This window comes from Gossypium arboreum, chromosome 1, assembly GCF_025698485.1.
Source record: "Gossypium arboreum isolate Shixiya-1 chromosome 1, ASM2569848v2, whole genome shotgun sequence".
Classification (NCBI taxonomy): Eukaryota; Viridiplantae; Streptophyta; class Magnoliopsida; order Malvales; family Malvaceae; genus Gossypium; species Gossypium arboreum.
Window position 1 is genome coordinate 2,685,011 of NC_069070.1, and position 13,368 is coordinate 2,698,378.

The 13,368-nt window shown below is 28.4% G+C and overlaps 1 protein-coding gene across 4 annotated transcripts; it reads right to left on the reverse strand.

Annotated features, from left to right (window-relative positions):
- Positions 1 to 591: 591 nt before the first annotated feature.
- Positions 592 to 7,592, reverse strand: LOC108482138 (agamous-like MADS-box protein AGL19). 4 transcript variants are annotated; one of them, XM_053021306.1, is made up of 8 exons: positions 7,438 to 7,592; positions 6,737 to 6,931; positions 3,072 to 3,162; positions 2,225 to 2,286; positions 1,933 to 2,032; positions 1,780 to 1,821; positions 1,062 to 1,103; positions 592 to 950 (listed from the first exon to the last, which is right to left on the reverse strand). In XM_053021306.1, exons 1-8 carry the CDS (start codon positions 7,545 to 7,547, stop codon positions 840 to 842), a joined length of 753 nt encoding a protein of 250 aa, XP_052877266.1. In that variant the 5' UTR covers positions 7,548 to 7,592; the 3' UTR covers positions 592 to 839. The 4 variants fall into 4 exon arrangements, with proteins under 4 accessions (XP_052877266.1, XP_017640735.2, XP_017640737.1 ...); XM_017785246.2 differs by lacking the exon at positions 7,438 to 7,592 and adding an exon at positions 7,193 to 7,399; XM_017785248.2 differs by lacking the exon at positions 7,438 to 7,592 and adding an exon at positions 7,079 to 7,399.
- Between the last annotated feature and the right edge of the window lie 5,776 nt (positions 7,593 to 13,368).

The following is a 13,368-nucleotide window of genomic DNA, read 5'->3' on the forward strand; positions in this document are numbered from 1 at the left end:
ATTGGCCTATCAATTTATTTTAACGACCAACATGGTCAATAATAGAAACCGTTAACGGAAGGGCTTAATTTATTATTTTAGTTAACAGTAAGAGCTTAATTGGGTGCGAATTTAATATATGAGTTTAATTGATATTTTTTCATTTGCTTAAAAGCCTTTTTAACATGTAAACCTTAAAAATTATGACATGTCAAAATATTTGAGGCTTACTAATGGAGTTAAAATATTTCACTGCTAATATGTATTAAATACTACCTCATATCTAAATGTGTTTTTATTTAATATAAAAATTATTCATTAACAGTCACAAGTAGTAAAAATAAGAAATTTTTCTTTATTTTCTTTTACAAATTTAAAACAATTATTTCTACCAAACCATCCTTATCTCATAAATTGTCGAAAAGCTTATGAAACAAGTCAAAAGACTCCTTTGAATGGACTGTTTACTTTCAAGATAATACATTTAATTTTTTTAGTTTTATCTCACACAATAATATCGCTATAATATTTAATTTTATCACTACCATTAATTTTATACTAACCGTAGATATAAACCTACCAACCATCCAAAACAATCCTAAAATTAAGTGATTTCCTAGTGATAGAATCTTATTTATATATCATCAAATTTGCAGTCTAATTAATGGTACAACTGAAAATAATCTCCGGCTATATTACATGTAACATCTCTTCCACACATTAGGTCTTATCATAAATCACACAATGATTTATATAGTTCCAGCCTTATTTAGTTAAATCAACTATATATAACCATATTCACAATTACTTCTCAAAGTTTTGAATCAGAGTACTAAAATTATTAAATATTATTTAGCACATTAAGGGTTTTGGATCCTTCTTCTCTCCGGTGGTCCGATAAATAATTCTGTCTCCACCTCCATCGTCTCCTCCTCTGTGCTGGTTGACCATGGTGATGGGTTCATCCCACACTGATATAAAAAAAAAAATCAATTATTATATTAACTGATAAGAATAAGTACATATATATTTAATGTAATCAAATTCGTAATCAGTATATCAAATATAAACGTTATATATACCGTTTGTCGCAGTTTAGCATTTTCTTCCTTGAGACGTTTCTCCTAAATGTTCAACCAAGCATTAATAATTGTATGTTCAAAGTTAAAAAATACTAATATATCATTCACAAAAAGGGTTAAGAATTATTTGGAGTCTAAACTTGGTAACAACTCTTACATCGAGTCCTAAACTCTTTTTTTTCAAGTTAGTCCATGATTTGGATAATTGTTTCCATATTAAGACTTGAATTAGGTAATTGTTCCCACATTGTGACTGAAATGCTTTTTTTCAAGTTAGTCCTCAAACTTGACAATTGTTCCCATATTAGAGCTTGAACTTGATAATTATTCCCATATTGGGACTTAAACTTGGCAATTGTTTCCACATTGGAGCTTGAACATACTCTAGGGTTTTTAAGGAAATATTAGGGGCTAATTTGGACTAAAAAAAGTTAAGGCTCCCAATGCGGTAACAATTGCTAAATTCAGTGACTAACTTGGACAAAAAATGTTTAGACTCTAATGTGAGAACAATTGTCAAGTTCAAGGGCTAACTTGAACCAAAAACAAATTTATGCCTCAATATAAGAGCAATTACCAAGTTAATGGGCTAATTTGGACAAAAAAAATTTAAACCTTAATGTAGGAATAATGTCATGTTTGGAACTAACTTGGACAAAAAAATATTACCAAATTTAGAACAAAAGTGATTTAACCCTTACAAAATTCATTGATTTACCTCTTGCTTTAGCTTCTCAATCTGCTGGCGAAATAAGAGATTCTGAACACAGCAAAACCAAGTGTTATACATATCACCACTAAATAAATTTGAACATATATGAATGCATGTGAATTTTTCTTACATATACATATATATATATGTATAATGTACCTTTCTTTCCCTTATCCTGCTTAAGCTTTGTTCCAAATTGGTTTCCAACTGATTTAGCTCGTTAAGAGAACATGGCTCCAATCCTTTTCCCAATAGTTTTCTGTATTCAATTCAACACAAAATTTTACTTTAGTTTCTGCAAAAATTATAAAATTAGTTTTTAGTCTGAAAAATTTGTAATTAAATTCTAGTCTCTCAATATAAAATTTTCAACTTTTCTCCTAACTCAATTGGATCAACCGAGTTAAACCGTGCTCACCATGCATACGAGTTTGAAAGCTAAGGACTTAACTGTTTAGAAATTTCGAGTAATTCAATCTTCTTTGCCATGCTTTGAGCATCTTCCTTCACATTCTTCATGCACAAGTTCAATGATCGTTAGTTGTTGAATGGTAAGCAAGCGATCAACAAATAGGCGTATCACTAAAAAAGAAAACGATCAATGCTTCATACTATGTAATAATAATAATAATAATAATAATGATTCATACTAGTTCATGGGAGGAGCCTAAATAAGTGTACATATATATGCATACAATGACATATACTAAAACATCTTTGTATTTATGAAGAACAAATGAAAGGTTGAAAAAAAAATCCAAATTTCATCTATATTTGCAAAGTGTTGCAAAATTAGAACAAAGCAACCACATTAAAAATTTAATAGATAATTTTTTCATACAATTATAATATGATGGGATAATAATTGAGTGTTATGTTTTAGGTATCAATATAGGAGGGATAATAATATCAAGAAATTTTTATAATATTAATAAAGTACAATCTTAAACTCACACATATATACACAAACACTTAAATTATCAGACAGATAACCCCTAGGAGTCTATTTGTGTCTTGAGGAGGAGGTGAATATCCTATTAGTAACAAACCAAATGTTGAGGGTTCAATCATGCTAGGTTCTGATCATATCTGTTCTTTTTTATATAAGATATCTAGAACTACCCATTGCCCCTCTCTAACTCATAAATAGGAAGATAATATGCTTCAACATACTCGAACTTACGTACTCCTGCATTAGCAACAATAACTATACCAATCGAACTAAAACTCAATCAGTTATTAATTAGTGGAGATTGGCTTAATTACAACAATCAATGCAAAGGGCAGAGTTAAGGTACCTGCGTATTTTGGTCTACTGCAGCTAATTTGTTGTTGATTCCAATATTATCCTTCTCTCTCTTCTCATACCGCTCTATGGTTTTGCTCATGCTGACACATCATCTCCAAACACACCACAAATTAGTGAACAATAATGAATGAATGCATAATGAAGCTAATTGTTGCTTTAGAAGGCAAAAGTGAATTCTATTTGAAGAACTTGAAGCTCCAAGAATGGCGTCAAGACATTTATAAAGGCAAAAACAGTTTGTAGCTGATATAAGATTAAGGCCATTGAATCATATTCCTGTAAGGGCATGCACCCATGCCATGAATCATGAACTTCTAAAAAGTAAAAAATTAAGCTACATTTTAATTAATTTCATTGTCGCAATTGCTTTTGATATCGTAGAAATCAATTTTATTGTTCATCTAAAAAAAATGGAAAAAAAAATTGGAATGTACTTAATAAAGAAAAAACTGAGAGAAAAGAAAATAGGAGATATATCATTTTTCATCTTAATGCATAAAAAACAATCATTCCAAATTGGAATGGCGAGAGAAAAAAATAACAGAGAGGGGCATGTCAGTTCAAAATTATGTGTTTTTCAACTATTTTATTTTCTTTACTTTTATTTTTCAACTCTATCAAGCAATTGATGAAAAGAAATTTAAATTTTCTTTCAAAATTTCAATATTTCATACCAAGCACACCTATGAAAAAGAAAAATTATACTTTCATCTTTCTATTTTTTTTATCCCTTCAATTTTCTATCTTTTCGATTTTTTTTTCACTCTACCAAATAAAACCAAAGAGACGATGCTTAGATTCAAAATGAATTATGAAGTCAACCAGCTCTCTTGCATTTATTCCGTTTAATAATTATTTTTTTACCTTTCTACTCTTTCCTCCCATATCTCTAATTTTTATCCACCAAGCACACAACTCAAACATGGCATATCAAAGTATCTTTCAATGTAGAAGACTAAAATAAAAATTGTAAGACTAAGGTATGTTTATTTTATGAAAAATTACTTAGAAAAAATGTTTTAGCATTTTGATTTTATATAAAATAATTTGGTCAACAAAAATTAAGCTTAATAAAGTTTGTGTGTTTCATAAAATGCATAATTGATTTTTAGGAAAAGAATAATAAGTTGATTTTTATATAAAATTAATTCAAATAAATTAAATATTAATATATTATTATAATATTTATTTTTATTTTTAAAATATTTAAAAATATTATAATTTTAATATTATTAAATATATGTCAATTTTATTTAATCATATAATAATAAAATTTATTAATGTAGTTAATACAATTTATTAAATAAGAGTATTTGTCAACTTTCATATGTAACAATCCGCTCATACATACATATATATATATTAAGATATCATTTTATTTTAAAATAATAATTTTTTTTGAAAATTTTGTTAAATAATAAAATATTTTTACACGAATCGTCCAAACACTTGAAAATATCAATTTTAAACAAAGAGATATAATTTGTGAGGAAACTAAAACTCCTCCAATGTCAAAGATAAACCTCCATCCCTATCATATACGAGTTGAATAGGGAAAACCCACATTTCTTCCTAGAATCATGTTAAAATAATGTTTTATATTGAAAACAACATCAACAAAAAAGGGCTAAATACTTCGGATTTAGTAAAGAAAAATAAATTGTCTGATGCATGCCTAGACTAAAGCACTGCATTATCTTCGAAACAATCTTTCCAGCTAGAATCTTTTTTTCTTTTTTTCTTTTTTTTTCAAATATTCCTTTTGGACCACCATCTTTCTCTATGTTTTTCATGGAATTGCGCAGTAGTGCTTTAATACATATATATACCTCAAACTTCGGGCTAATCTTCCTATTGCTTTGGGAGGGTAGTGGGGTTGGGCATCATCACCATGGCAATTGTTGTAAAGCTAAACTAAGCTTTGATACACACACAAATATAACCAATGTCCATAAATATACCACATAGAAGTAAGGTTTGCATTCCTGAGTGTAATATCATATATAGTTTGGAGAAAATTACCAACAAGTGATCTTCAAAAATTTCTTTATTGACCCTTTTTTCCCCTCAAAACAATAATAAACTTGTGCAAAATTTTATATAGCAAGTTCAGAGTTCATTCATAGAGATATATAAGAAAATGCATTGAAACTACTCAGTTTTTATATATTTTTTTCCTTCATTCATTGGGAACAAAATATCATATGATGAGTACAACGTAAAACAAGTTCCCACATATCTAAAGCTGGTAGCTCCACTAAATCTTGGCTAATCTCAAACCAGAAGACTTAATCTATAACTTTTTTTTTTAATAAGTGAAACAAAAATATTGATGAGACTCGAATTTCAACATTAAATTTATAACGTTTTATTTATGTTTATATCTAGGAATTTCCAGCTCTTAAGAGTGATGATTTCATGTAAAATGGTGAATGCTATAACAATCTAAGGCTCATCCTCAATAAGGCTTCAACAGGATGACAAGTGATCCTTCTAAAACTTTAGAATATCTCTAGAAAGCCATGTGCAAGATCAATCCTGAGCTTATTAGATGTTCTCTGTCAAACGGTTGTATAAATACTAATAAATTAAATGTAGTAATAAGATATATTGTACTTTTAAAGTTTAAACTCTAAATTTAACCATCGAAAAAAAAAAAACTTTTATGATGATCCAACAGCATAAAAATATCTTCTATCATATAAAAAAACCGCAATTATTGATGGTTTTTTACTTATTAGTTTTAATTAATCATGAAGTCTCAAAACAACCACGATTGTTGCTAACGCTAAAAACAAGATAGTGGATGTACCTTGTGAAAAAAGCAAATTATTTCTCTTGTAATTTATATGAAAATTTAAACCATTTAGACACAAAGTACAAACACAGTTCCTGCTCAGAGGACCCCTAAAACAATCAACAGGTTTCTAAATTTCAACTTAACATTTTCCCTTTCTCTTTTGGTTTAAAACTCAAAGTTTTTATGATTTTTTTATATTTTTCTTGTCAAATTTACTGTTAACATTATATTTGAAGTTTATATTTGTCTCTTTCAATAATATTACCTTCAAAAAAAAATTTAAACATACATTCTCTTTTTAAAATGTAATATAGGTTATCACTTCACTCAATATTTTTTCATCTATCAATTCAAGTTTTTATGACATCGGCAGAATCAAAGTAGAAAGCTTCTCATAAAATCAGCTAGCTATAATTGTTTCAAAGCTACAGCTTAGGGTAAGTCAGTTTCCATATGACTAAATAGTAAACAGTAACCAAACTGAGTATATTTCAACCCTAAAGACCATGACTTTAGTTTATCTCTCTTTCCATGACTTTAGTTTATCTCTCTTTCTCTCTCAGGATTTACTTTGAACATGAACATCAACTAATAAGGAAAGCCCCACCAGGTACCTGGTTAGGTTTGGTTTCAATAAACCATAAACAAACAGTCAAAGACCAGGTACCTTCTGCTACAAAGCCTGAAATAAGCAATGTACTCATAGTACTTGCCTATACATGGTGCTAGCCTAGTAAAGCGGGGTCCATAATCAAGAAACAAGTCCAAGTCTAATTCACAGATTTAATTAACATAAATAAATAAAAGAACCATATACTGATACTTAAGTACGTTGTAAATGAAGAAGAACGCACCTAGAACTAGAAAACTCATAGAGTTTCCCTCTGGGAGAGAAGATAATAAGTGCAACTTCAGCATCACAAAGCACTGATAACTCAAAAGCCTTTTTGAGTAATCCATTTCTTCTCTTTGAAAACGTCACTTGCCTGCTTGCTGCATTTTCTATTCTCTTCATCTGTGTTTTCCCTCTCACCATATTCTCTTTTATCCTACAACCAAAATCCCAAAAAATAAAGAGGGTAAATTGATTGAATCCTAGGAAATAACCACATACAGAGAAAAGGGTTTCCAGAAATAGAAAGGGATTAACTGAAAAATCTAATCAAATTAAGGAACTTCAGAAAAAAAAAAAAAACCTTCCTTGAGCTCTAGTTTATGCAGAAGAACAAGATTTGCTGAGGATTTTTTACAATACAACAGAAACCCTAGTTTTTGCAGATGAGAAGAAATGAACTGACCAATCAGTTTACCTAAAAGAATCTCCTTTGGAAGCTCTATTTGTAAAAAAAAAAAAAAAAACGGAAAATATATAAAGTAGCGGACAAAGGTTTGTTGGAAGTGAAGAACCTAATCTCTTTCTTCTTTTGGTAAAACTAGAAGGAAAGAGGCACATTCCCAGAAAAAGAAAAACCAGATAATAAACATTTGTTGATTCCATAAGTGGTGCAAGTGGATGCACCAGAAATGTATGCTACATAATGTAAGTTTATGACACCTGTATTGTTTTACCGACAACCTCCATGCCCGGTGTCCGCTGATAGTAGCAGTGGCCAAGCGTGTTATATAAAAACCGGGAAAGACACGGAACATTTCTGTCGGTTGCATGCAAGAACCGGACACTCACCGGACGCGATTTTAAAAAATATTCATTAATGGTGGGACCGTACAAGTTAGGGGGACACGTCTGCATATCCGTACAGATAGCAGAGGGAAACAACCAACAGGAGATTGACACTTCATTCGTTGGAGTCTTATCAGTTGTTCGGCTGGATTTTCACGTGGCTGCTCTTTGTTTGGTTGATGGATTTAGGCTCTCGGAGGGCCTCCTTTTTCTTTCTTAAAACATGCTCTCAGTACTTGTACTTTAAACCAATTTCGGATTTAGTCCTAATCCTAATTCAATTATTATCTTTTTTGATTGTTTCAATCGAAATTTCTCAACTTAAACAGAAAATACTTATGATTTTAATGATCGAACTGTTAGGAAGACTTTAGTTTTAACTTTTTTTAAGTGCAAGGACTAAATCATATATTTTATCAAAGTACAGGGGCTAATAACATATTTTAACCTTCATTTTACTTTTATTTTTAGTTCTTTTTTTTCTTGTAGATTGAACCAAGTGGTGGCGCACTATTGGATACTAGGTTTCTTTAATAAATATGTGTTTGAGTTGATGAATTGTTTAAATGCGAAATGTGGTGGTGTAGGTCAGTGGGTGTGAAAGGGACCACATCTTTGAAATGAGACCTTCAATTGACGGTGTTAAATGGGTACTTTGAATGGCTCTAGAGTCTAGATTACTTTGATGCCTTAACTAAGCATAGTTAACCCCATTTTTTAAAAAATAAAGTACAAATGTTTTAAATAATATTAGAGATTAGGAAAACCATAAGTTTTGTCCATGATTCTTCACTGACAAATATGTATAAAAATATGTTTTTAAGATTATTATTTAGGGAAGGTGGAGTTGGCGAATGTGGAAATTCTCAATTTTGAGTATGTATAAATAAGTATATTTTTATATAAGGATTACTTGTTAGAGTAGAAAATGAAAAATTGGAAATGTATAAATATGAAAATGTATAATTTTTCTTTCTATAATTATGTTTAATACGAAAGATGAAAAAGTTCTCATGTTTTTTAGTAAATATTAGATTTTAAAATTATAAATTTTAAAATCTAAAATTTAACTCTTATGAGATTGGACTTGGATTTGCCCAAATTTAAACCTAATTTTTCACTTGTTATCCAAACAAAGAATTTGGATTTTCAAATGAAAATCCAAATTTTTTACCCAAATCATATTTTCAAAGAGACCATTAAAAAACTTTTTAAATCTTTGAAGAATTCTAATTAATTGGAAGAAAAAAAAGTCATTTTTATAAAATTTCTACCTTTAAAGTTGCGTAGGTTATTAAGGTATATTGTGAGTGAATAAAGTTTTATTTGAAGATGATATGCAATACAACCTCTTTGCACATGTTATTATCATTGAGAGGGCACGTATCAAAAGAGCGACCTGATATGTCTCTCAAATTTTATAACTATATTTTAACTATTAGAGTTGTGTTAACCTAATAGTAACAAATTGATTATATTCTCCTATATTTAGTGAAAAGAGATCTAAGAGAAAATATTGAATCTATAATTGATGAAGAGAAATATAAGCATAAAAGGATATAAAGAAAAGTGAAAAGGATAATCACCATTGTAAAAAAAAAAGTTACTCAATTCCCTTTTCGATAATTTTTATGATTATTTTAATTATACATATTTTTAGCAAAGAATTGGATACAAAAAGTAAGCCTGTAGTTGTTACTTTGGATTTAAATGGCGGAAAATAAGTCTATTAGAAATAAGTCCTGAACTATAAATGTTTACACATGATGTTAAACGTGAAGGAATAATTATTCATGAACAAATAAGAATTTTCACCATTAGTAACAAATTGGTCAATTGTTGGAAAGAATTAGAAGGTCTTACTCCACAAACAAAATCAAAACAATTTACTTTACTTAAACGATATAGATAATTCTAAGGTAGTTTCTTGTAATGATAACATGCCACAAATTTATAACAATGAATAAAAAATAAAAATAAAAAAAGAAATAAAATCTTTGAAAAATAATTTGTATCAAGTTAATTTGCGAAAAAAAAATTTATTATGGGTGTTATGTATGTTGGAAATATACTACTGTAAACAAAATTGTTAATTATTGTGTCATAAGAGAATTATTGCTTTAAAAGTAATTTCGTCTTAATCGGTATAATTGGAAATAGATGTCACCCCCTAAGGTTGACACTGTACTTTCAAATTTGTACACTTGAATGAAGAAGATGGAGCTCAAAACAATTGCTCTTCTCATAAAAGTCTAGAAATAAACTGGAAGAAACTCGGGTAAATCATACTAGGTTCAATTCCCAGGAAAAATTGAAAGGGTCACAAACGGTCCCGTTTAAAACCTAATCTCCTAGATAGAATATCACACTAATGTAATTTAGTAAAACACCAAAATTTTTTAGAGAGCAAGAACGAGAGAAAAAAGAGAAAACTGAGTTTTCTTAGTTTTTTTGTGTTATGAAAATTGAGTAGAATAATTTACTATTTATATTATTTTCAAAAGGGACAAAAAAGTAAAATAGTAGTGACGGTTTTAAAAAATAATAGAAGATTTTCCTCAACAAAAAATATTCAATAATTGTTAAGAGAATTTTCCTCGACCGAAAAATATTCTATAACAAAAAGATATTTTGAAAAGATATTTTTAATTTTACGTACGTTATCTCTACAAATATGGACTTTTTAGTAAGTAATTGTAGCTAAAAAAGCCTCTTAGGGCAATAAAATTTGAAACAAACACTATCTGACATATCTGCTATAATAAAGCTTAGTTTAAAACATATTATTTATTTGATATAGAAAGAAAAAAATCTTGCTTGGTAAATACCTCCAATGCGCTAAGTCATGGTAATATTGAAAAATATGGGTTTTTTTAACAATTGTTATAAATACATTATTGGTATGTGAAGTACTAGAAACAAGGACAATGCTTGGATCTAGCTCAGGCTGTTGTAGAATTAGACTGGGAAATCCTGATCTCTTTCGTACAATAATCATTCACTCACTATTTAAGGGTACCCCTCCCATGTGGTAAGTAAAGGCACGCCCTGCCCTCTTGGAATGATTCTCATTTGTACTAAAATGAACAGGGAAATTAAATAGACCATCCAATCCAACAGGTAACCTACGGTCCTACATCAGACCCCAGCTCTAGCTTGGTGCATAGAGATATGGGCTAGAGAGGGCTGAATCTAGAGCAAGGTGGTTATTGAAAAATGGGTTCCAGAAACAGTGGAAGCCCCATACTTCAAACACTTAGAATAGTTGGTGTGACTTCCAATGGGCTTGTTATTTCTTATAGGACTAGCAGTCTAGCATTAACTTGTTCCATTTTATTTTTGGTGTATTAAAATTTAAGGGAAAAAAAAAGAGAGAGTTATGCCAATGAGGCGTTTGTTGTGTTTGTAAAAGCAATAGTTGGGTAAATTATGTATATCTTAATTAGATATTCAATTTAATCTTAAACATTAACTAATAGCTTATAATGTAGGTTGTTTTATGTTGTTTAAATTTAACTGTTCCTGTCAATTGGATTAAGAATTAGTTGAGGTTTTAGTTCAAAAGAAGGTATTAGACCAATAATTTGTAAATTGATACGAACCGATTGAACTAGATTTTTTTATTTAAATATATTTTTATTTTTCATGAATTTCTAATGATTTATTCAATTAAATCGGTTGGTCAACGAATTAGTGGCCTAACTGGTTCGACTACAATCTAATTCTGAAAACTTTTTTTTTTTATATTTTTCATGTCTGTTTTATAATTTATATTTAACGTTTATTATTATTTTTATGATCTTTAAATTTGAATACGTTTTTTTTTAAAAATGCAATATATATTATTACTACTTTTAATACTAATTAACAATTGTCATTATATCAAGAATTTAACTTTTTTTTTATAATTTTGATTCATTTTATATTTTAATCAATAGATCACTGGATGTGAAAGTGTGGAAAAGTTATGGCATGGAAAGGGAAGCATATATTGTTATCAAGGATTTTGGAAAGAGGAGATGGTGATGGTGATTGAGCATAAGAAACAAAGGGGCAACATTTGGGTATTAAATAGATGAAATGAAAGAAGAGAGGCGTAGAGCATGTTCTCTCTGGTCAATTCCCCCCAAAACGTCACTGTCTACTTTGTCAGTGTCCATCACCCGACCAAGGTTTTGGGCCTTCTTTCATATCCTTTTATTTGACTTCATCAGGATGGATACGAAGATTTATACGTAACACAAGGTTAATTCTTATTTGCTAATTATTTTTTACGTTAAGATTTGAATTTCTTCTATAAGTTAAATTTTAAAATTGACAATTGTTCTCGTAGAGTCTGAATCAAGTAATTAATTGTTTTTACATTCGAGTTTGAATTCCTTTTTTTTTAAGTTAATCCCTTAACTTAATTCTCATATTAGAGTTTGAACTTGGCGATTGTTCTATATTGAAGCTTGAACTTTAAGATTTTCAAAATTAACTTGGACAAAAAAAACTTCAAACAGAAATAATTACCAAGTATAAGACCTAACTTGAATAAAAGATAGTTCAAGCCCTAAAGTGAGAAGTTGTCAAATTTAGGCCCTAAAAAGTGATTTAACCCTACACATATGAAAACTTTGTAACTCCACTTTGTGAAGTTTTTAAATCTTCGTAGATCTTTTCAAGGTTGCCTTATATATCTAATTTCGAAAATACATTTAGAATATAAGAGATTTGGACAAAAGTATAAGGCTCAATAATTGAATTCATATAAAAAATTAGACATATTTAAAATATAGGTTGAGTTTGGGCTCTAGCATTCAAGGCATGAGCCTTATTTAGCTCTTTCTTATTTGGGTTAATGTACTATTTGCCCCCACAAAGTTACACCCAATTATCACTAGTGCGTCGAAAATTGTTTTATCAATTTGGTACTTAAAGTTTTTAATCCGTTATTATTTTTTCTGGCCGTTAACAGCCTTAAAAAAGGATGATGTGACTTCATTGAGAGTGTGACACGTCACACAAACTTTATTTTCCATAAATAAATTAAAAAACATGAAAACTAAGAAAAAATATAGAATTATATAAAAACCAAGAATTTTAAAAATATTTTCTTTTATTTTTTAAAATACAAAAGTTTTCAAAAATTTAGAAAATCTTTTAAAAATTAGAAAAATATATAGAAATTTATATAAAATTTTGAGAAATTAAAAAATATATTTTCTGTTTAAAATACATAAAGTTAAAAGAAAGTGTGAAAATACAAAACAAGTAAAAAAATCAGAAAAATCTCATTTTTTAGAACTAGAAAAATATGGAAAGATTTAAAATATTGAAAATATTTTTTTCACTTTGCCCATAGTGTAATATATTTTTAAAGATTTTGAATTTAATAATCAAATTTAAAGTTTTCCACATAAAATAAAGAAAAAAAACAACCAAAATTTTTTAATTTTATATTTCCGTTCAAACATTTTAAATCTTTCCATATTTTTCTGATTTCTAAAAGAAATTGAGATTTTCTGAATTTTTGGCATTTCTTTTTGTAATTTTGCTCTTTTAAATACTATTTTAATAGAAAATATTCTTTAAAATTTTGGAAATTTTAAATAACTTTTCATATATTTTTCCTGATTTGTTAATTTTTTTAGATTTTTTGAATTTGTTTGACAAGTTTTTATTTTATCTCTTTTTTGTGTTTTATGTATTTTATAAAATTAAATTAAATAGTTTTTAAATTCAGGAATTTTTATATAATTCTATTTTTTTCTTATTTTTAAAAATGAGATTTTTTATATAATTTTATATTTTTAAATTTAT

Excerpts from the sequence above, each read along its gene's own strand:
- LOC108482138 (XM_017785246.2), bottom strand. The coding sequence starts at position 7,380 with ATGGAATCAACAAATGTTTATTATCTGGTTTTTCTTTTTCTGGGAATG. Across the intron at positions 6,932-7,192 it reads TCCAAAGGAGATTCTTTTAG|GATAAAAGAGAATATGGTGA; the intron begins GTAAACTGATTG and ends TTTTGGTTGTAG. Across the intron at positions 951-1,061 it reads ATGCTAAACTGCGACAAACG|TGTGGGATGAACCCATCACC; the intron begins GTATATATAACG and ends TTTTTATATCAG.